At 49.6% G+C, this 24,545-nt stretch overlaps 1 protein-coding gene across 2 annotated transcripts in view; it reads left to right on the top strand.

The window, feature by feature from the left end:
* Positions 1–24,545, top strand: part of SAMD4A (sterile alpha motif domain containing 4A) — a 105,231-nt gene that overhangs the window by 70,952 nt on the left and 9,734 nt on the right. For both annotated transcript variants that reach the window (XM_008572696.1, XM_008572695.1), the window contains 5 exons: positions 1,363–1,696; positions 5,309–5,394; positions 10,561–10,679; positions 14,936–15,137; positions 16,341–16,467. In XM_008572696.1, the coding sequence (XP_008570918.1) occupies positions 1,363–1,696; positions 5,309–5,394; positions 10,561–10,679; positions 14,936–15,137; positions 16,341–16,467 (868 nt within the window). The remainder of the gene's footprint in view (positions 1–1,362; positions 1,697–5,308; positions 5,395–10,560; positions 10,680–14,935; positions 15,138–16,340; positions 16,468–24,545) is intronic.

Below are 24,545 nucleotides of genomic sequence, written 5' to 3'. Positions count from 1 at the left end.
ATCCAACATATAAAGACCTGTGTATATTACTTACAATTAATATTCTTTCCAGAATGATCCTTCTTTTTCTTTTTTTTTTTTTTTTTTTGTCTTTTTCGTGACCAGTAAGGGGATCGCAACCCTTGGCTTGGTGTCGCCCACACCACGCTCAGCCAGTGAGTGCACCGGCCATCCCTATATAAGATCCGAACCCGCGGCGGGAGCGTCGCTGCACTCCCAGTGCTGTACTCTCCCGAGTGCACCACAGGGCCGGCCCCAGAATAACCCTTCTAAAACATGTCACTCCCCTGCTCAAAACCTGTTCTGGTTTCCCATCTCGTTTAGAATCAATTCCAGCATCTCTGCTCTGGCCTGTAGGGTTGGACCCAGGTGGCCCCTCGGGCCTCATATCCCACCCCTCTGCCCTCAACCACCATGCTCTGCCATAGGACTCCTCGCTGTTCCTCACACATGCCCACCTCAGAGCCTTTGCCCTCACTGTGCCCTCTGCCTGGGATGCTCTTTCCTAGGATCCTCCTGCTCCAGTGTCACCCCTTCAAGGTCATCCCCTCACAGCAGCCCTTGGCATGACATATACATCCCATGGTAGGATGTAAACTCCCTGAGGTAACCCTAAAGGCTATTGTGGCTGTATCCCCATGCCTCACATCCCTCTGCCTGGCATGGTGTGTGAAGTGTAGGCGCTTTCAACACATACTTAGCAATTTCACAAAGAAGCACATAACACGGTGACAGACACTGACCTGTGGCTTTACAAATATTGACATCGTCACAACCACCCAGTGAGGCAACCACTATTGTTATCCTCATGTTGTACACAGGAAACTGAGGCACAGAGATGTTAAGCCATTTGCTCAAAGTCACACAGCAGTGCCAGAATTTGAACCTGAGCATCCGAGCCAGAGTCTGTGTGTTTGATCACTGCCCTGTGCTGCTTGTGTCATGGGCTGAGTGGAGGTGCACCTGAACAGGTTCCTTCATCCAAAACAAATCATGCACAGGACACAAAGCCCCCATATGACCCAACCTTGTTATACAACACCTAAGGCACGTGAATGCAAAATACATAAATGTGTTTTAAGGAAATGCACTGAGGAATCCAGGGAAGAAGAATGTACCATATTTGTTTTAGTGGTCATCTCTAGCCAGTGGGATTTTCAGGCACTGTATATTTCCAGATTTTCTACCTGGGCTAATGTTAAAATGATAAAATCAAAGTGGTCTCTTTTCTAAGAAACATTCTGAGGAAGGGACCAGCAGCCATGAACCTACCTGGGAACAGCTGGAGCCCAGGGGGCAGGCGTGGGGGTGGATGACCCCATTCCCGAGCCTGACGGTGGTCTTCTCCCTCTTACCATGCAGGACATCATCGACGGGGGCAGCCTGCGCATCCCACTCCAGGAGCTGCACCAGATGATCCTGACTCCCATCAAGGCCTACAGCTCCCCGAGCGACACCCCCGAGGCTCGCCGCCGGGAGCCCCAGGCCCCGCACCAGCCCTCGATGATGGGCCCGGAAGGCCAGGGCCCTGACTGCAAAGACAGTGCCGGGGCCACTGGGGCCACGGCCACCCCCTCAGCCGGGGCCAGCGGTGGGCTCCAGCCCCACCAGCTGAGCAGCTGTGATGGGGAACTGGCCGTCGCCCCCCTGCCGGAGGGGGACCTCCCCGGGCAGTTCACTCGCGTCATGGGGAAAGGTAGAGCCCGATTCTCGATTCTCGCACTTCCACCTTTTCTTCTCTCTAATATCACTCACCAGAATGAGCGTTCCCTGGGTGCTTCCCTGGGTGCTGGATAAACTACTTGTCAGAGCAGACATCATCAGCTCCATTGTACAGAAAAGGAAAGTGCACTCAGAGAGGTTAAGCCATTTGCATTTGAACTCCAATCTCTTTGACCCCTGAAGCCCACTCTTTAACCTCCTGGCCTTCCTCTCCTACGCCCTCAGGCCAGGGATGCTGGACCCCCTATCAGAGTGCTCACTGGGCCCTTGAACCCTGGGGGAGGGAGGTGGGATGGACTCTGAGGAAGATGATTCCGGGAACAGACCAATCACTCAGCGGCTTGTCCCCTCCCCAAACAAAAGTGACAGCAAATGAGTGAAAAGCTGAACAGGCATTGATGCCTGTAGCCCAGAGCCCAAGGGTCTCCCTGTCCTAGAGAATTCTCAGCATGGAGCTGTTTTGTTCACCTTCTCTAGTGTCTGCATTTAAACTCTATTCAGGGTTGGCCCACCATACGAAATGCTCTAATACTGATGGCTTGTGTTTATTTAGCTAGGACTATGTGCCTGGCACAGTTCTCTGTGCTTCACCTATGCAGCTTGCTTAATCCCCACATCACCCCATTTCACAGAGGAGGAGACTCAGGCACAGAAGCTAAGTAGCCCCTTAAGCTTACACAGCTGATGGCAGGGCGAGGATTCGAACCCTGCAGTCTCTCCACCATCCGCACGGTTACCACCTGCCTTCTTATAAGCTCAAGAGAGAGCAAAGTTCAGTTCCATGGGATTGCTCTCCTTTGCTCATAGGAGATAAAAACCCGAACCTAAGGAGTCACTTGCTATCTGGCCCCTCCTTGCTACCTCCACTACTCTCTCCACATTCATTGTACACTCCAGACGTCATATCTTTGAGCGCTCAAAAGTTTGCTTATTCTCTTGCTTCTGAGCCTTTGTGCATACTTTCCCTCTGCCTAGAACCTGGGCCCCAGCTAGTCCATATGAAGCCTTAATGTGCTTTCCAAAATGCCATGCTGTCTGGGGAAGCACTCCCCTTGGAGTGCACTTATGCAGTACACAGCCTGCAAATCTGCATGTGACAGCCTTGCCCAGAACACGCTTCCCCTCACCCCATTCTCTTTACCCATGTCATGCCCCCTCATTCTCTAAGTCCCATCTGAGTCCTCACGTGCTCCAGGAAGGCTGCTGATCCCCCGGGCAGGGTGAGCACCCCTCCCACGTGCCCCACAGCCCTTCCCTTTCCTTGTCTTAGCCCAGTTCACACTAGATTGCAATTGTCTGTCTGTTTCGCTGTAGCCCTTTTAATCTGCAGCACTGTCAGGCCACTTTTAATAGCCGTAAAATACCTCACGTGTAGCACAGTGCCTGGCTTATGGTAGGTGCGTGCTCAGTATTTGGCACACAAATTGAGGGATGACACCAGTAACTAAAGTTAGCCTTTACCACGGACTCTCCAAGTGCAAGGGCAGCACTGCCTGTACATCTGTGCGTCAGGGTTTGACTCGCAGCATGGTCCTCTAAGTCAGAGCACCCTTTCTACCCGGACTACCCTCTGCTTTCCCTGCAACTCAGACCCTTATGTCCTTATCCTTGAAAATGTCCAGTATTAGACTAATTTGTGCTTCATGGCACATTTCCAAGAAATCTTGATTATTTTTTTAAAATGTGGTAAATGCCAGCACTTTCCCTTTGGGAGGGGGAAGCAATCTTTTTCTCCTTTAATTTTAGACCATTTTAAAGATCCAGCTTTGTACCAAAAGAAATGGATACCTGAGCCTTATAGTTAGTTGCAGTGATATCCTCCTCACCCCCATGATGCATGTCCTAAGAAAGACTTGAATTCATAGAAATCTGGTTCAGCAGGAGGTGACTCATAGCTTCCCTGGGAGCTTGATGGCTGGGGTGGGCCTTTGCTCTCCCGCCCCCCACCCCCACCCCTTAGCTGTGCTGGATCAGGACAGATTTCCCCACCAGTGAAGACACAGCCCTGCCCAGCCTTTCAGGGGACAGCTGCCTGAGCACGTGGTCCACGCCTGCTTCCTATGAGGAGATCCGCAGTGGGCTTGGCCCGCAGGAGACCCATACTCCTCTGGCACTGCTTCTGCTTAAATTTTCACTACTTTAAAAGAAATTATTGGGCCGGCCCGGTGGCGCACTCGGTAGAGTGCGGTGCTTGGGAGCGTGGCGGCGCTCCCGCCGAGGGTTCGGATCCCATGTAGAGACCAGTCCGCTCACTGGTTGAGCGCGGTGCGGGTGCAACACTGAGGGTTGCGATCACGTTACCGGTCATGAAAAAAGACAAAAAGGAAAAAAAAAAAAAGAAATTATTAACCTAATTCGTGGTCAACATACACAATTCAAATTAAATACAATGGTGGAGAGTGAAGAACAACCCTTCCCTCCAAAACCCTGCTATCTTCCTCCCTAGGAATGGTCACTATTAAGTTTTGGGATATCCCCTCAGAAACTTTATCATCATATGCAAGCACATGACTATCCATTTTTATGCATCCATAGGTCTTACTTACATTCTTTTCTGCAGATCGGTGTTTTTTATATTACACGTTCGAATTTTCTATCCATACAAAGAGCACCATCTTATTCTGTGTTGACAGTTGCATACTATTCCACTGTATGCCCCAATTAATGGGTACTGAGGTGGTTTTCAAGTTTCTGTTATCAAAAACAATGCCATACAGAAAATCTACATGCCAAGACATGCGATAAGTGAGATTCTGAGACAGGCTTTCACGCAGGGCTGGGAGAGGAAGTAATTGTGCATGACGTCCAGGTTTCAAGCCTGATCTACATGAGTGCAAGATGTTGCCACTCTCTGATTGACTTCTTCTGTCCCTCCTTTTCCACCATGGCCTTGTAACCAGCACCACCAAAGTGGGAGCATGGTGGCCTTCCCTATGAGAGCAGGTGTGAGAATCCAGTGCGTGTGCACACTCCGCGCAGACCGACTCTGCTGTCTACGTTAGCACTGACTTCATGTGTAGGTGAACCTGTGTGTGTATAAATGTGCACAGCACTTTGAGAAAATAACCCTGCAGTGATTGAGTAGCGAGTTTCCTGCTCCTGTGCACACCCACACACCCACAGCCTACGAGATGCCAGCCTCATTCCTCCAAACACAAGCGCCAATGCCTCTCCACCTGGCAAGAGGTGCGCGATTCATTCATAAAACTAGGGAGGCTGCTCTCTGATGGTGGCGGGGCCTTTGATGCTTTTGAAACCCCTCACACAGAGCCACTTTCAAAGACAGGGATTGGACGCTGCTGCTCGTCCTCTCACAAGTGTCTCTGTCGGCGTGATTGCAGAAGGCTTCATATAGAATGGTATGACTGGAATGAACCCAAGGGGCTTCTCAGGCAGGGCTCCCGTGGTGACCAAGCCTTTGACTTCAGTGGAATGAGGAGCCTCCTGGCCATTTTTGTGAACCTTACGTAAAGCCACAGGCACACATACCTCTCAAAATACTGGTCCCGAAAGGGAGTCAGAGGCAGATCTCAGAGGTTAGAATGGGCGTGCATTTTTCTAACACATCTTGTTTTTTTCAATTTAGTGTGCACACAGCTCTTGGTCTCCAGACCTGATGAGGAAAATATAAGTTCCTATTTACAGCTCATAGACAAGTGTCTAATTCATGAGGTGAGTAGTGACAAGTTTTATAAAACTGTTTTTCTCATTGCTTAGAAATGGTTCTCAGAGTTTCTGTGATGTGATCATTTTGGTTTCCAACAACTTGTTTTGGAGGGGTGCATGGTCATTAATAATAGCTTGGGCAGAACGAGGCTATGGCAGCTTCAAACCTAAACACAGCTTGTATATTACTTTGGTGTGCAAAGGTTCACCCAGACTGGGAGCTCTGATGTGAGGGCAAGTGCCTGGGAGAACTTTTGACTCCAGATGAATCCCTGGATGACCAGGCCTAGGGTGGTTAACACAGAGCCCTGCCTCCTAGCCCTGGGCATTCCCAAGTCTTTTTAAAATTTTGTGTTGAAATGGTTTGCCTTGTACTTCAGGGAAACTGATGGGAGAGAGCAAGCGTGCAAAAGAATGTGTGGGGACTGATGGCTGTTCTGCTGTGTTTTGATTTGCAATTTTTATAGAAATTGTATCTGCCATATATCCTTCTGAAGGACTAAGGTCAGCTGGTGCTGCACCTGAGGGACATGCAGGAGAGGGTGCTGTGCCTCAGATCCAGGTCACCAGTGGCTCCCAAAGAGTTCCAGAGACAAGGTCTAGGCTAGAGGAAATTTGGGACCAGATAAGCCTAGGGTGGTGAGGTCTTTTGAGAAAAAAAGGCCCCCAAACCTCATCACCTTTGCTGTGTTGGCAGCCAGAAGGAACACCGGGAGTCCAGTGGCCCCAGTGAAGAGAGATGCCCTGACTGTGGTCTGGCCCCTTCACCTGTCCCCTTCTCCCAGCCACCACACGGGCACTGGGCTGTGGAAAGTCTCATTCAGTTCTCGGGTCCCTCCTCCATTTCTGTGGTCGGTCACTATCCACCACTTGCAGACAGGTGTATAGTCTCTCTCTGGGATTCCACCCCAGCTACTCCTTCCCCACTCCCCCAAACCCTCACTTTATGGTTTCTTCTCTCGGCATTGTGAATTCTTGTGTGCCCCAGTTGCTCCAGCCAAGGCTCTCTGTCATGGTGTGACCACAGAGATCGGCTGCCTAGGTTGGGAGCTCAGACACGCCATCCTCTGAAATATTTAACTGTTCCAAAGTACTGGATTTTTCACTGTAAAAAAAAAAGCTATAAATTTTTCTCTTTAATGCTTTCCCCAGTGCAACCAGGTGCTGTCTGATGATGACCGAAGCCTATCCTGACGGGCTTATTTGTATATTTGTTCCAGAAAGGGACAAGTCCTCCTCCCCACAAGCCCTAACTAATCCTTTTCTATTTCCAGTCCTGACACTGGACTTGCTTTGGCAAGCACACCTTGAAAGAATGTTACAACTCATTTATTCCATAATGTCCGTTGAACCTCTCGGCCCTGTCTCTACATAGGTAGCTTATGGTGTGAGGGTAGTGGGTGAGACAAAAAGAAAATAGGCCATCACACACATGATGATAAAGCCTCTGATAAGGGCATCCCAGGTGCCCCAGAGCACAGAGGAGTGGTGGGCATCTAGCCCAGAGCTGGAAATGGGGCATTTCCTCAGAGGAAGCGTCTCCAAGCTGAGACCTGCAAGGCAAGCTGGAGTCTTGGTGTCGCGGACTCGGCTGTGGAGGAAGCAAAGCAAAGAGCACTCAGGCAGAGCAAGCAGTGTCTGGAGGGCTCTGTGTTTCCTGGGGGAGGAGGACATTTGTGGGTGGGTTGCGGCCAGCGGATCAGGGGAAGCTTTAAGCTTCTGCTTCCTCTCCCACACCCACTCTCAGCATTAAGCCTTCAAGATACTTGAGGACAAGATACCTTCCACACCTCACATCAAGTCAGCTGAGCCCGTGAGACAAAAATAATGAGTCTTCCAGCTGCCTCTGTTGAACAATGCACAGGCTTCCTAATTGGTCGCTTCTCCCTTTCCTGCCATCCTGCATGCCCTCCCTGGTACCCTGACACCTGTTTTTGTTTCTTCCCCCTTTACCTCCCTGGCAGCCCTGGGTGATTCAGTTCCAGGATGGTGCCGTGTGGCCTCATCTCCTGCTGATTGCCATAGAGGGGGCCCTCGCTGACAGGAGTTATGGGCAGGAAGGAGCGCGTGACATGTCTACCTGCCTGAATGCATGTCAGGATGGAAGGGCCTGCTCTCTGCTTTGGAAGGGAAAATGTTGTGCAAGGCTTTTTATTATTATTTTAGTTTGAGAAAGAGAAGCATCTGGATATTTTTCCATAGCCTCAGGTTAGTCTATGTGGGCAGAGCACACGCTCCCCATGAGGCCCCATTGAGGTGCGGTCTCCGTCCTGGAGGAGGCTTGGCTGGGCTCCGTGAGACAGGACTCCCTTTCACAGCCCGAACATGCCGTTCCCAGCTGGCTGGAAGTGGGGAAGGTGTTGACTAAGCTGGGACACCTCCCTTCCTCCCCGAGGATGAAGGGACCGACTCCCTAGAGTAGTATAAGGAAGGGCAGGAAAGTTCTGAATTTTACTTCTAGACCATTCATTTCGATTCCTGGATTATAATCCCAGACCTCCCGTCTCCTCGCTGTCCTGGGGTGGTTCTGAGAAGATGGGCTCATGCCTCTTTATGAGCCTTTTAATCCAGCCACATAAACTGTAGGACACATGTCCTATCTTCCTCCAGACAGACTTATTGGTCTGGGCCTGACAGGGACAGAGGACTCTGAAGTGGCTGACTGGCGGCGGTGTCTGGGTAGTCTGTAATTGTGGCATCTTCCCTTCCCCTCCAGTCCCTAAGGAAGCTGCTTCCCAGCCCACCCTGGGGTTGCCAGCGGAGGGGGCTGTGACGCGATATCAGGCACCATAGCCAGTAGTGCGTCCCTCGTAATGGAGCAGCACGCTGCACACACAGGAGCTGGGGCCAGCCCTGACCGAGCTCTAGCTCATCCTGTGGCTCCCAGCTGAGCAGAACCAGCACCACACTCACTCAGCCCCCCCCAGGGGCTTGCTCCTACCTGCAGCCCCGAATTAAGTGAGCCTGCTGCCCCAGCTGTTTCTCTGTGGAGGTGTAAACATCTCCATCTCCTTGGATGCTGTCTGCCACCATGGGAGATGACACGTATATAATGACGTCCTTGGGAACACATCTATAAAGTAGGCCATTTACTCCTCTGTCACTTGGAAACGCAGGCCAGTTGTCCTTCGGACTGGCTCCAACCAGCTTAGTATTATAGTTTTGAGACCTTGAAGTCCTTTGATTTGTGCTGTTCCTGGGGCTAAAGGTCATTGTTAAATACCAAATGTGATGAACACTCATATACCACCTCTGAAGGGCTGGTCTGTGCAACAGAAAAATCCTGGTTAGCACATCTGTGAGCCGTACATATGGAACCGTTACTAAGTGCTCCTTGTGTTTTATTTCATTTCATTCTTACGACGTCCCTTTGAGGGAGGTTTTATTCCTCCATTTCAGTTTCTAGAAGGAACTGAGTCTGGGGTAGAGAAATCTGCGTGAGGGTGTGCAGGGATTGCAGCCCTGCCCCTCTGCAACCAGAGCCTTCCTCTGACCCACTGCGCTGGACTCTCCTCCCCAGGTCATCTTGACCAGCAAGCCTGAGTCTTGTGTCCTCACTCAACATTTGGCTGAGCAAGCCTATCAAAAGCAAAATCTATCCCCTTCCTTTCTTATCAGTCCAGCAGAAATGCTTGCCTTTTGCCCAGTTTTCAAAGGTATTCATGTATAGCTGGACACCCCTCGAGCATCACCAACAAATGAGAGGGACCATGGAGGAGAACTACGTCTTCACATTTTAGCCATAGAGCACCCGCCACACACCTGCAGGGGCTCTGCACCTCTGTCTCTAACGGGGCACTGCATCCTTTAGTTGGGTGGCCCCCTTGATGAATATCCTTAATGGCATCTAGCTAAGGTCACTCAGGACGAAGGGGGTTGCAAGTTGTCGATAACGTTTCCTCAGTATGATTAACATCTTTTTGCTTTTGTCCACAGAGCTCTCCTGTGTGTAGGTCCTTAAAGATTAAGCATCATCGGGAGAAAATTAAGCCGTTATTTTTTTCTCCATTTAAGAAAGCTGTTTCCTTTATGGGAATTAGTCATTTAGTCTTACTCTAACAATATTTTATTACTGCTTAAAGGATTTCATGCCTTATTGACAAAACTACCTGAGAAGTTATCATTGTTACTGCAATCAATCAAATCTGATGGATTTCCCACAGCATGTCTTCTAGGCTGCAGTTTTAGGCACTTGACAGGGGATTCATGTATTACATAGGGTCCTCACCACCTAGAACACCACATGTCCACACTGTACCTACAGCAGAATCACCAGGGCATTTGCTACAAACACAAACTCCCTAGACATCCCTCCAGACGTATTAAAGCTGTCTCCAGGAGTGTGGGAGGGGGCCCAAAATCTGCATCGGTCTCCTTGGGTGATTCTAATATATCATGAATTTGAGAGTTCCTGTCTTGGGGACTCATAACCCATGTAAAGTCCTTCCCAAAGCTGTTGTGAGTACAAAGGCTGTGGGCAAAAGGACACATGATATAGATGAGAGCACATTACCTACACTGCAGTAGGCAAAACATCTCCACACACCAATTTTACTAGAAAAGACTTGAGAAGGCATCAGATCTACTCATTTTCCTGAACTTTAGACAAGCTCTAGGTCAGGACTGGTGCACTGGGGTTTTTGTAGGGCATGGGACGCCTTAACTGGAAATTTCTCAGTAAAGCCCTGAAATACAGAGAATATTCTCTATTCCCTAAAGCCCTGCAGGCCACTTGAGGGTGACCACACACCATCATGCAGATTGATTTTTGGAGTGGTTTAAAATTTCCATTGATTATGAATATGCAGGGGGCCTGCAAAAGCCATAGTGTTCAACCATCAATTTCACAATTCATTCTTGGTTGATAAATAGAGTCCAGAGTGAAGTCAGGAGGAGGGGGGGGGTGGGTGTGGATCTGCCAGAAATGCAACCAAAACCAAGGGTTGTCAAAAGCTTAAGGCATGTACCTTACCAGGCACCTCCAATGTCAAATCACTTGAATTTTCAGTACAGGCGGCTCTCAAATTAAATTGGCTGCTGTTTGGACCAGGTTGGAAACAGGTGAAGAAAAAGCAACTGCAGCGACTCTGATGTTTTCCCCCATTAATTGCATGTTTCTCCCTCTAATGCCAGGCTGCGTCACCCATTTAAAAGTCCTGTTTGTTTTTGCAGGCATTTACAGAGACACAGAAAAAAAGATTGTTGTCATGGAAACAGCAGGTGCAGAAGCTCTTTCGGTCTTTCCCTCGGAAAACCCTTCTAGACATATCAGGATATCGACAGCAAAGAAAGTATGTTGGGATTTCATTCTTTGTAATGCACGGTGGTTCCCTGGTGCCTTGCTGCCTGCCTCAGTTCCTGGGGCAGGAAGATGGCAGGGCACCATTCCTCGTTCCCGAGGATGCCCTATGGCAAGTTCCAAATCACATTCTTTAAACAGGTGGGGTTGGGAAAAGGCTGTTAGAGAGCGTTCCCAGAGGAAGAGCTGAATGAGCTTTTGTAACTCAATTTATATTGTCAAAATAATGGTATTCGTCCGGATAAGCATCCAGAGGAGAGAGCGGGTGTGGTTTAACGAATGCCAGCAAAACGCTTGGTGGTTTACCTGCAAAGGGGCACTCTGAAAAGACAAAAATGGGTTGTTCTATCAGCACCTTAAGTGGTAGTGTAATTTTTTTCTCCTTTCTAGCTGCAGACAAGCTAATTATAGTTGGTGGCAGGCTGAAGAGCCCAGTGCTAGTCTATTTTGGTCTGAGCTGCAGTCTAATAGGGAAGCAGTACCATTCTTGATTTTTCATAGTACTTCAGCTTCTTGGATACAGTTAAAAATAAGCCTGGTTGTACTTTAGAACCCATTACCTTAATATGATTTTAAATTGAGGAATCCAATTGCATATTAAAGGTGAATTGCCGTGAAAATTTGCAGGAGAAAGTAAAGGCTGGGGGAAGGGTTGTGCTACGCCTGGAACAATGAAATAAGGGAAAGATAATGCAAACATTCTGAAAAGTCAACATTCTATTTTACATTTTAAAACAGGAGCCCTCTAAATAATAATTTCTTCGCTTGCACCTAAAAGGTTCTGAATTCATTTCATTTCTCCACGCGTATGTATAAGCTCTGCCTGTCGTTAAAATTTTTGGCATTTATTTGCGTAAGTGTGCCTTAAAACATCACTGCTTTGTATTACTTAACGGAGATAAAAGGCCAGTTGGAGTTTTCGAAGAGTCTTTATGAAAGATTAATTTAAAAATTGAAGTGCTATCACATTCCAGCATATGTATGTTATTTATTAAACAAACATTTATTTAGCACTTACTATGGGCCTAGTGGTATCCAAGCACTTTAAAAATATTAATACATGTAATCCTTGCAACAACCTTCTGAGGTAGAGCTGCTATTATTAACCCCAGCTTGCAGATGAGGTGGTAGGCAGTGGCATTCAGGGTTTGGACCAGGCAGGCCAGCACCAGCTCCGTGCTCAACCACTACGGCAGCCAGGCGACTCTCACTGTCTCAGGCTGGTGTGCGGAAAAGACGGCTCAAGCAAAGCAACACTCATCATCGCCAGCTCCCTGGCCCCAAGCGCTCTGGTGTTGCCAGCCCTGGTGGGTTGGCCCAGATGATGAAAGTCAAGGCCTACTTCTTGGCCTCCTGCTGTGGCGCCTGCCACCATCCCAGGCACTCTCCCTTCTTTTAAGGGCAGCAATACCTCTCCCAAGTAAGGGGAAGAGGCTCCAGACCCCTCTTGCAGCACCAGGCCCTTGGGAGACAAGTTCTAAGAGGAAGAGACATTCACATGTTGAAGATGAAGACAGAGCACTCTTTGCTCCTCCTCCCAAAAGTCCCATCCCCTGCCCCTGTCAGCCTGTTTTGTCCTTGGTCCACGTCCAAGAGCCCTGCTCAGGGCAGAGCAGGCGGCATTAACCTCGACATCTCCAGAGTGTTATTAATTAACCCTTGGATTGGGCTACCCCAAGGTTTGCCGGGCTGGAGCCCCGATGGACTTCTTTTTATTGATTAGATAAGAATGAATTCAATCGCCGATTGTGGAGGTTCAAGTGGATGTTGCCAAAATGCTAGAAAATATTTTGTTCTCATAAGTATTTCCTGAGATCTTTTTATGCTATTAATTTGCTTTGAAGACCTGTTTCTCCAATAATACGAAGGTAACTGCAGCCAGGCCCCTGCTTGAATTATCACAAATCCCAAACTAATGGGTTCTTATTAATGTTATTTCATCAAAGATTTTTCATGCATTTCGATGTAATTAAATCAATTAGATTTAAAAAGGCAGAGGAGTGACACAGATGAGCAGAGCAAGAGAGAGAGGGAGACTTACTCTTGTCACTTTGTTCTCTCCCCAGAAAGTGTGATGATTTCATTAAGCCTAGCAATCTTACGTAACCTCAGTGTTCACTCCAGCGGCCAGCAGTGGCAGCCCTCAGCACATCTGGCAGGGGCCCACCACCAAGGGAAATAGCCTAGCCAAACTCCCCCCTCCCCCATCACATCCTACCCCCACAATGCTCTGGGCTCTACGCCCCTCCCCCATACAGCTGACTCCTAACTCCAGGAGTCCCTAGATCCCTCATTTCTCCAGTGACTAAAGTGTCCCAGAACAGAATCCTCTGCCCACATTAAATTGCTTAAGAATACCATCTTGCCTTCCTGGAAGCACAAATCATTTTAGCATCACTTATTGACTGCTCTATTTTGCATATGAAATAACTTTTTAAAAATCCAACCAAAAAGAAAAGTGAAAAAAAGCTATCAGCACTAAATAAGGAAAAATCTTAGCAGAATATTGAATCAATCTACCAGGTGGCCAAAATTTCAACTCCAGACACCAAAAGACTAGTTTTCATAGTTGGAAAACAAACACCACTTGGTCCTTGTCTCTCCACCTGTGACGTATCTCAGATTGCCCTTCTCCAAAGGGTGTCTCTTGGATCACATGAAATTACTTCTGCCCCTCCTGACCCTAGATCCTTCTTTCAATCCCAAAATCTTAGACTTTAGTAAAAAGAAGGAAAAGGAAAAAAAGGGGGGAGAAAGGATGAGATAAACAGACCAAGAACCCATTAGTGTCCTCCTTACCACATTTAAGTGACCCTCTGACAAGAATCGAGAACTCTTTCCTTGGCCTAAAAAGCCTAGAAGTAGAAAGCCCAGAATTCTTTTCCATGCCCCCCTCACTCTAGGAAATTTAGGAATTCTGGGGAGAAGAGAAACGTTTTCTGAGATCTACCACACCGCTGGCTCAGACACCCCCTCCCCCGCACACATGCACAACTCTCTCCTTTTCTCAGGAAGTGACTGTTTGGCAGGCCCCTATCGTCCTCCACTGGTTAAGCTACGTCAGCCCTGTTTCCCGGAGTCTCCTCACAGGCTTGGTACAAACCTCCCTGTGTGGCTGGAAAAGCAAGTCTGTTCCATCTTGTGGCCATTGGAGGTAAAGCATTTTGACTTAAACATCAGTGAATGACTAAAGCTGACTCTTCTTGGAAAGAATGTGCTGGTTCCTGAAACCCTGCTGGCGGCTGCGTAACCTCCCAGAACCTGAGGCACATTGGAGAGTTCTTCTGCGCTGAGGTCACCCGACTCAGCAGGGGCGCTGGTCCCCAGACGCCTCCCTGCATGGACCTAAGAGAAGCATGGAGCCTCTCCAGCGCTGGTGTGGCCTGCTGGGCACGGAGGGCCTGTGGAGCCGGAAGCAGCCGTGTCCTAGGTCCAGAGCACTTGCAAACATCATCATCTCCCTTCTCAGACCCCTACTGTCACCCTGGGAGTCCAAGCCTCACAGATGGGGTCAGCCATCCCATTTGGAGAAGCATCATATGGCAGAGACTGAGTCATTCATTCATTCATTCCATTCACCTGCATTCACTGTGCCAGGAGCTGATTCAGGCATGGGACATACAGGATTGACGACAGATACTGTCCTTGTCATGGAGCTTACGTCCTACTGGGGCTCACAGGCCGCGCTCTCCAAGTCTGTCACACACACAGACTGATCAGAAACAGACTATGATATGACAGGAGGAGCTCTGGGACAGGAGCCAGACCCAGTTCAAATCTTCTGCCACTTTCTTGCTGTGTGGCCTCTTGAAAGGCACATGAGTGCTCAAGACCCGGTCCTCGTCTGCAGCACCCCGGGTCGGATGCAGCGTAGAAGGCAGAAGAGCGTGCTGGTTAACCTTCTGGGCTCACGTTGCAGTGCTGCCCCCTGCTGGCTGTGTGGCCTTTGCAAAATTATTGAGCTCTCTGTTCTACTTCTCCAGCTGTAAAGGGAGAAAATACCTACTTATAGGGTTCTTTAGGATTGAAGAATAACGTAAAGGTCCCAGGGCAGTGCATGTGATACACACTCTCTGATGTTAGTTGCCGTTTTAATCATAGTCCCTCGCTGGCATAGAGCTTCTCGTAGGCTTCATAACTATCAAAATGTGAACAGGCCCCAAGAAGGCATCCCACAGGCAGCCTGGGGTCGGGAAAGGGCTGAGGAATGACTGATGGTCTCTTGGTTCTTTGTCTTCGCCCTCACAGTCGTGGCTTTGGCCAGTCCAACTCCCTCCCAACGGCAGGCTCAGTGGGCGGTGGCATGGGCAGACGGAACCCGCGCCAGTACCAGATCCCCTCTCGGAACGTCCCTTCCGCCCGCCTGGGCCTCTTGGGCACCAGTGGATTTGTCAGCTCCAACCAGCGCAGCACTGCAGCCAACCCCACCATCATGAAACAAGGAAGACAGGTTAGCTCTGCCCCAGGGATGAGGGCTGAGGCTTCAGGACCTCCCCTGGATGATCCCAAGGTGGGGAGAGAAGCCCGAGGGAGCCAAACTGAGGGACAGTTGTCCCCGTGCCTCAGAGGTAACCAGTGTTGATTGCATTGTTTTTCTGGAAGACAAAGCAGCTCCAGGGCTGTGCTTATGATGCTTACATTAACCTTGGGTACTCTGCATAGGAGGGCCTTTAGAAAGACCTCACCACATCCCAGATCTGGGTTCCAGACAAGCCTAGCATTTAAGGAGCTTTCTTTGCTTTTTTATCCATGGCAGATAGCTCCTTTGTCATGGTCCCAGCTGTGGTGGTGAAGCCACAGGACAAGTCTGAGAGAGGCTGTCAGCAGGGGAGTCAAGGCCAGGCTGTCCAGAGGTTCCTTCTGTGCAATTCAGAGCTGACCTCTCTGTCAGGGCTCCTCACACTCTAGCCCTGTACCCACCTTCCCAGTGCCTCCCACCCGTGTGCCCCAGCCTTGTGAGATTCTGCAGGTTGGGGCTGGGATTGGAGGAACACAAGTGAGTCTGAGGTTCTGTGTTCTCATGAGAAACTAAAGGATGACAGATTGGCTTAAAAACAGGAAGAACGCCCAAGCCAGCCAGGCAGGATTCACTTCCCAGGGGAAGGAGCACAGAATATCAGAAAGCCCCACTTTCTGACCACTGTCCCCAACCCCAGATCAGTTCGAGAGGAAGTCACTGCTTAGGACACATGAGCTCAGTTGTGCCAGCTCATTGCCCACTAAGAGGCTATTTTCTCTCCCCTCACTCTGGAGTAAATTGTAAGAATCTCAAGAAGAAAATCAAATAAGAGCCCTGAACTAGTTTGTATTCTTCATTACAAGCATTTATAGAACTCCCCCATTTCCTAGAAGAGTGACAGGAAAAGCAAAAGCTACAAATGGAATATAGAATTTTGGAAACAGTCGAGGAGAGGGGTGTCCAGATTAACCTCAGGCTTAGAGCAAGGCTGGGGCTGAGGAGAGGGTGGGAAAAATAAACAGTATCTGGCCCCACTCTCTTTAGGTATGTATATAGGTAGCACTGGCCTGCAAGCCAGAAGTTAGCAGAGTTCCCCGGAATATTTGCCTCCTGAATTCCGGCTGGTGGCTCTGCTCCCCACCCCCACCCCAGGGTATGTGGACTAACAGGCTCGCCTTTTGCGTCTCTCACCAGAACCTCTGGTTTGCCAACCCCGGGGGCAGTAACAGCATGCCAAGCCGCACCCACAGCTCAGTGCAAAGGACCCGCTCGCTGCCCGTGCACACTTCTCCGCAGAACATGCTGATGTTCCAGCAGCCAGGTAGGGGTTTCTGATCTCTCACTTACTTCTCCCCTTGCCACGGAGGCGAGGCCAGGAGGCCAAAATAGATGCCCTGGTGAACCCAGCCGGAAAGTGCTTAGCCTCGACTGTCACCACGCATTCTTTCGAGCTTATAGAAGCCTTTCCTTTTTTAAACTGTGCCTTGCCAGCATGAATAGCGGCTGCTTGGCTGGGAGCCAGAGCATGGAGCCCCAGAGTCGGTTGCAATCTGACGGGGATATTTTTGATACTAGTCATATTTCTAGACTGATTAAACCAGAGATATCACCAGAGGGATGGGGGGGAGGGCGGGGATGGGAAGGGCTCCATGTGGAGTGTGTGTGTGCAGAGAAAATGAGAGGGAGACAGAGAAAGAGAAAATTGACTGTGTGGACACTGAGAGACCCTCCCCCTGGCTTGGGATTGCCTTGCAACATGACAGCTTTACTTGGTTACAGAGCAACTTGGCACACTTCAAGTCAATTTCACCTTTCACTGTGCCTCCTAAAACAGAGTAGCTGGAATTAGAGCCAACAAATCTTGACCCCTGTCTGTGCAGGCAATGACCTCTTAGACTCCAAGAGCAGTACGAAGCCACACAGGCAATAACTGAACCTGTCTAGACGTCCGCCTCCCCAGGTGGGCAAGCCAGAGATGGTTTTGTACCTCTAGGAAAATACCCAGCCTAGGCAGCAGAAACAGTCTGTAGAGTAAGTCCTCTAGGAGTTCAAGGAAGAGGAGTGTCACTGTGGCCTGGGATGGGCAAGGGAGTTTCTTGTCATTGGCACTCGACTTCAGGGGACAGAAGGCGAGGGGTGGAAAAGGGAGGGCAGAGTTACAGGCCGAAGGACCCCAGGGAGCAAGACTGCAAAGGTATAGCGTGCCATGGCATGTCCCAGAAGCCATGGATGGGCCGAAGGGTCTGGCTGAAGTGGCAGAGACTAGACCAGGGGAGCTGTAAGGAGTACGGCCCACGGTGGGGACTTTGAATCCGAAGCTGAGGAGCTCAGACTGGCTACTCTGAGCAGGGATCCAATGTTGAGCCAGGTCAGACAGGAGTGTGCTGGAGGAGTGAAGGGGAGGCCAGGAGCAGGAGGGTGCAGAGAGAAAGGACCCACCATGGGGGAAGGCATGTCAGGAGAGGAAGCAACAACCACAGGGCCAGACGCCTGTGCAAATCGCTTCTTGACTTCCAAAGCTCTTCTTATTTGCTCACTTTTGTTTTAAAGCTTCTTTTCTCTGTTTTGATACTTGTAGCTATTTTTCTTCCCGGGAAGAAATTCTATAATATTTGGGAGTTGTGAAGGTCTTCTCCCTGGGTCATTTAGTCCCATCCTGTTTTCGTGAAAAATTATGTTCAATCCATTCCCAATAAAACAGAGAACCTGGACAAGATTTGCAGACATTCTGGGCACGAGGAGGTCTTCCACCTTGAATGAATAGTTCGCCCTGACCTCAGTCCCTGGGCCTCCCAGGAGCCCTAGCTTCCTGAGTTTTCTCCATCTTAGTTGGGATAACCAGGCCCAGACAGTCCACTTTCCCAGAGCTGGGCCACACTGAGCACTTTAAGTCTGTTGATTCAGACCCTTGACCCGCACCTTTGTTTCCCTTTCACTGTTTGACAGCAGTGTCGAGAGGCTGGCTCAGCTCAGAGCAACCGTGAACCTGAGGTCATTTTCACTCTCTTCACTCGATGCCTCTTGTTCCCATGGTTAAAGAATCGAATAATACAGAGGGGCTGGTAGGGAAACATGACTGTTCCTCTTGCAGCCCACAGTCCCAGGCAACCACTTATAACAGTTTGTTTTCAATGTTCCTGCAAAGTAGTTACCTGCAAGTCTCTAAATCACATGCTTTGCATACTGGACCTAGAACTCTGGAACCCTGGAGTTTGGTTTTTTTTTAAATTAATCTCTCACCAAGCATTATGGACCCACCTCCAGCAAGGCCTTAATGAAATACAGCATTTCTAATAATGGCCAAAGCACAGGAAGAAGGCTGCTCCAAATTTCCTGATTGCAAATCAACTGGTGAATGCTCAGCAGGAGCCCTCCGTGTCCTGCCCAGCACATCAGCACCACGCTGGGTGGCCCCTCCTGGGACATGACGGTGAGGGTGAGGCAGGGCACAGCCAGGACCCAGGCAAGTCTCTGCCAAGGGCACAGGCCTGCTTCTCCTCAGCCTTTGCCCAGGGCTCCATCAAATGCTGGTTGTCAAGACCACAGGTCACTGTGAGAACTTTTCCTTCTTCCCGAGGAGGCAGCCTCCTTCACAGGGACAGCACCTCCAACCTCCAAGCCAGGTCCAGACGAAGGCCCGTCCTAGAGCCAGAGTCTCTTGGGCCTGTCCATACAAAGCAGCACAACCTGGTGAGCTACAGAAACTTCTAGGGGCTGCAGCCAGATGTTAGGACCAGACTAAAAACATCATATCAGGACAGCAGAAATCAGGAAGGCAAAGAGTGGCTTTCATCTTTACACAAACAGGAGTAATAGTGAATGCAATGTGGAACAGAGATGCGTGACCAACCCAAAAGTAAATACTCAGAAAAGTACTTTACAGTACAGTGTGGTGTTTTCCTCCTGCCACTTGTCTTCAAAGCATCCATTTAAAGCAAATTTGAAGACAACAAAGCATTCTAAGGATGCTTTGAGTCTGTAAACTTAAAATAATTCCATTAAGATGATGGAAGACTTTAAATGCCTCCAGAGAACATAGAGAAGACTGGGGATAGAACAGCCTCCAGTTGCATGACAGTTGCTCAGCCTCCTTGCTCAGGTTTGCATGGTGCTTCCTTCTTTCCCAGATCTACATAAACCACGGGCCTCTTGGAGGCCATCTTGGGTGGTTTTTTGCTTTATTTCCACACGGACAAGTTTTAGATGTTTCCCAGGACCAGCCAGGAGAGCCATCCAGTGACTGTTGCCTCTCACTGGTCTCTGCAATGAGTAAGAAACACTTAGCAGCCCTCCCAGAGCATGGGGAACAAGGTCTGACACACTCACCAGGAGGTGACTTGAGCTCAAAACAAGTGTGGCCCCCGCAAGAACGGTCATGCTCCTCACAGAGGCAGGGTGTTTTCCCAACTGGAAAATTTATTTGGACATTGCTCGGACAGTGATCCTTGATTTTGGAAGCAGCTCTGTTCCTACTGAACTGGGCTCTGTTGCCCTTGGGATCCAGGCAGAGAGGATTTTGAAGTGGCTCTGGCACAATGCTGGGAGGCCATAGAGGTTCCTTGCTACATGGGGGGCTTGATGGGAAAGGGCAGAGAGGCCCAGAGCAGGCTTCAAAGGAAAACCACCCGAAGGGTAGGCTGGGCAACTCACAGGGCTGTGTTCTGGGAATCTCACCCTTCCCTTGCACAAAACCACACACAAACTACCCCTGCTACCGGATGTAAGATAAATAAGGTGGCATCTTACATGGCAGTGTATCATGGTTGACCTATCTGTCCACCACAGCAAACTTCCCTATGCACCGGCTCATGACTGGGATTCTTCCACCGTCAGAATGCTGCGTACCCAGGAGCACAGTGCTCTAGTCTGTTGTCATTTATTTCCTCCTCAGTGTAAGTGAGTTTCATGTTCCTTCCCGAGAACTGCCTTTGGAAAGAGTAGGGAGAGGAAGAGTGCCATTGGTGCACTGGGTGTGGAAGGGGCTGCCATGCGGAGGCAGTCACCAGAACAGGAAGCCACTGAAGGTGTTGATAAACATTTCCTCCCTGTCGTCTAATAAGCCCAGGGGATAGGGAGCTGATAAATGAATCAACTCTGTCACAGTCAGGAACCCGGCTGGGCCCGTGTCCCCCTATCTCTGGGAGTCAACTTGGGGCAAGATGGTACAATATCATCATATACTATATTCTACCCATCTGTCACCGCCATGACCATCTCTGCAGTCCTAGCTTGCCTGCCACATGGGCTCTCGTTTCTCTGCCCACACGAGTTCTTTTCCTTTTGTTACCACCCTCCTCCTTTCTTCCTGGTCTCCACCTTCCCTGGTCTCCCTTATTCCTAACCCATCTCACCACAGCACTCCAGGTCCCCTTCCTGGTCAGCCTGTCCTCCCTGCTTTCTCTCCTTCCAGCAACCGCACTTGTCACTTAACCAGACTCAAAGCCTTTCTAGTTATTCAACAGAGTATCCTCAGCTGTCACTGGCAAAGTGGAATTCTAAAGGTTTTTCCTAGAATGCCCTGGCTTATTTCTTTTTCTAAAGTCCTAAAAAGAATTGGCCCCTTACCCAGTGCCTTGGAGAGAGAGAGCTGCAGAATTGCACCCGAAGTGCCACAGACGTGAGACCCAGCAGCATTAGTCTGTTTCTGCCGAGTACAAGCCACGTGGCCTCCTCAGGTGGACCCCGCAGCAGCACCTCATCAGGGACGGGTAGCTGCTCCCTTCCGGGATCTTCTTGACCCTGGGCCTGAGCTCTAGACTACTCTGTATATAGGACTTTTGAAAAGGCACAATTAAAAAGTCCCAAGTCAGCCTAGGCCCTGGGAATCCCAGAACAGGGGATCCTCACTAAATACTAGAATGGTCGAATGGTGAGGAAAAGAAGGATCTCTGGTACTAGAGGTGTCATCTGAGCTGAAGAAATAGGCCTACTCTGGGCAACAGCACAGGCAGCTCAGTTAGGGAGGCATCTTTCCTTTTTGCCTTACTGAAGACTCACACTATGTCTGCCTGGTCTGTTACCACTGGGGGCCCAGGATTAATAAGGTGAGCCCTCAGGTTTAGTGGGAGCTATGGCAAGAGTTGGCCCGCTGGTTAACGTGGGCCTGTGAGGCAGGAGCTGCCCGAGTGCCCCCCTGGGGCTTTGGTGCAAGCTCTGCCCACCAAGCCACACATAGCTGAGGGTTTCTAACCAGAGATGGGAGCTGCTGCCTGCCCAACTGGTCTCTTCATATGTGCAGTGTGATGCCATGGATCTGTTTTTATCAAATACATAATTAAAAAGTCACACTATTAGGAAACTCTGCAGTGTGAACATATGGGCTTCTTCTAAGACTTGGAATTTTTCAAAGCCGCTCTGAGAGTGGTGGGGGTCATGGCTCCCCAGCGCCGGAGTGAGGAACTGGGGGAGAAAGAGCGAGCACACCAGCTCTCCCCTAAAAGAGCAGCCGGGAAGGGCTGGAGATTCTGGAGCGGAGAGCCCTGCACTTCTCAGCCCCCCTTTTGGAACACGCAATCCCAGGCTTGGAAAATGGCATTTTGCTGCGTATTGGCAAGAAATCCTGCAGCTGAAACATTTCTCTCCAAATGTCGAGCATCTTTATTTATCCAAATCTCTCCACAGTGTTTGTTTAAAGGGGAGCGCTAGAGAGTAAACTAAATCTTACAATGAGCATATGGATGGCTATAATTGCTGAGGTTTGTTTTTTTTTCATATTTGCTAACTAGCTATATATAAAATTGTGTTTCTATTTTATGGATTTCACACCCTGAAGGCTGCTAATTTTTGCATGCATATGATTTTCACATGAATGGATGGAAATACTCTTTCCTCTGAAATTGTCTGATTGCCCCAACCCTCCTCTAAGAGCAACTACTGGGTGGGGGTGGCAGAGCCTCCTGCCGTTCTCCCTGGCTCCCAACTTCCCTGAAAGCTCAGTTGGCCTCCGTCCGCTCATGAATTGGCACGGTTTGTTTTCCAAACCCATCAGTGCTGGAACTTGTGTCAGAAAGAACACTATCTGCTCCCCAGTGCCTTCCATATTGATCCATTTTGCCAACCTTCTTTTTGAAAATTTTAAATAACGGAAATGACATCTGCCTCTGAATTAGCCAGTAATGGGAAACATAAATTGCAGAGATCTTAATGTATAGCTAATCAAGGAAAACAGATACTTCAGTTTAGCCATTGGTTTCAACTTCCTATCCCACCAAACCACCAACCTCATTTCATTTCTCACTCTCTGGCCCCAGGTGCCCCGGTGGAGATGTGGAAGAGCAGGGAAACGGCCTCAGGTTTGGGCCCCAGGATGCTCTCCCCACTTGACAAGCAGCAGAGCCAAGGCACAAAGAAGCGAACAGCTTCACAGGGTCACACAGAAAGGCAGAGGCAATGTTGAGACTTCCCAGGCGCGGAACATACCCCACTGCTGACACCCGTTCTGGGACTTTCTTCTGCCTCCCCTGTAGGACTCACAGTTCTTAGCTGTCAGGATTTCCTTCTACTCTTGCTCCATCTTTTTCTTCACTCAGTTGACATGTGTGAGGTGTGCAGAAGGCCAGGGCTGAGTGTTACAGGAGATTCAGAGAGACAGGAAAGCATCACCACTGTCTGCTGTAGGCCAGGGCTGAGTGTTACAGGAGATTCAGAGAGACAGGAAAGCATCACCACTGTCTGCTGTAGGCCAGGGCTGAGTGTTACAGGAGATTCAGAGAGACAGGAAAGCATCACCACTGTCTGCTGGGTGCTTCCAGGTAGCTCAGGACATCCAAGGGCTCTGCAGGATGAGGGACAAGGAGGTGCTCACAGTGAGAGAGAGGGAGAGAGGAGGTGGCTCCCGGGAGGAGCCTGGGACATTGAGAGGGTCCATACGGCAGAGAGGCCAGGGCTGAGTGTTACAGGAGATTCAGAGAGACAGGAAAGCATCACCACTGTCTGCTGTGTGCTTCCAGGTAGCTCAGGACATCCAAGGGCTCTGCAGGATGAGGGACAAGGAGGTGCTCACAGTGAGAGAGAGGGAGAGAGAAGGTGGCTCCCGGGAGGAGCCTGGGACATTGAGAGGGTCCATACGGCAGAAGGACGTTGGCTGTGGTCAGAACGTTCACAGCATTGGCTCGGGGAGTGGGAGCCAATCCCCTACTGCCCATGGAGGAGGGGTCTGAGCCCTTCCCTCAAATGTGTTTGGAGATGACAGTCCCTGTGGTATGCAGGAGTGCACCAGCTCTAACATCAGACGTGGGTCTTGTCCCAGCTCCACGTTAGCTGACTGTATTAGTTCGTTTCTGTTTCTTTTAAAAGAAATACTTGAAACTGGGTAATTTATAAAGAAATATAACTAGTTCTATAGTTTCAGAGGCTGGGAAATCCAAAGTTCAGGGAACACATCTGATGAGGGCCTTGTTGGTGGGTGGTGACTCTTCACAGCAATGCAGGTGTCACATGGCAAGAATGGCAGGAGCAGAGAGAAACAGCTTCTCACACTCTTTCCTTTTAAAGCCATCATAACCATGCCCATGACCACCATTAAACCATAAATGGATTAACCCATTCACTAGGGCAGGGTCCTCACAATCTAATCACCTCCCAAAGGCCCCACCTTTCAATTGCCATAATAGATTTCCCACTCTCTTAACACTGCCACAGTGAGAATTAAGTTTCCAATACATGGAACTTTTAGGGACACAATTCAATCCATAGCACTGTCTAGCCTTCATGAGTGATTTTGCTTCTCTGAGCCCCACTTGGGAATTGGGCTTGTCGGGCAGGTTAAGGAGCCGCACATCTAAAGCACCTGCACAGTCTTACACAGAAGAGCTGCTACCCTGCTATGGGTTTCCTCCCCAGCTCCTTGTAATGAAGCAGAAATATGCCAGGCCCAGTTCTGGGCACAGGAAGCAGGAAACAAATCCATGGTATGTCAGATGTTGGGGAAGGGTATGAAGAAAAATAAAGCAGGGGAAAGGGGAGCTGTGGCGGGAGATACTGTTCATGTGCAAAGAACGGAAAGTCCTTTCTGAGGAGACAGCAGAGCCAGAGGTTTGAAGTCAGGAAGAGCACTTGCTGTGAGAACTTCCAGGGACCAGCCCTCCAGGCAGGGGGGAACAGCAGTGCAAAGGCCCTGGGGTAGAAGAGGGCCCTGGATGGAGCAAAGAAAAAGGGAGAGCTTACAAGGACAGGGAGGTAACAAAGGGCCAGATCATGCGGGGCCTTGCAGGCCATGGCAGGAGGCTGCCTTTTACTCTGATGTGAAGCCAGTGGAGAATTCTGAGCAGAGGAGTGACAGACTATGACTGTGACCCGCTATTTTTAGTCACCAATTTTCTTCCAGTGAACTCTGTGTATCACAGATCTCAGAGGTTGGTTGAACCTGCGTGTAACTTGTCCTCCGTGCTGGCCCTGGCA

This window comes from Galeopterus variegatus, unplaced genomic scaffold (assembly GCF_000696425.1).
Source record: "Galeopterus variegatus unplaced genomic scaffold, G_variegatus-3.0.2 Scaffold822, whole genome shotgun sequence".
NCBI classification, from domain to species: domain Eukaryota; kingdom Metazoa; phylum Chordata; class Mammalia; order Dermoptera; family Cynocephalidae; genus Galeopterus; species Galeopterus variegatus.
The sequence above is the reverse complement of the archived record's forward strand: the minus strand, read 5'-3'. Positions and strand labels throughout refer to the sequence as shown.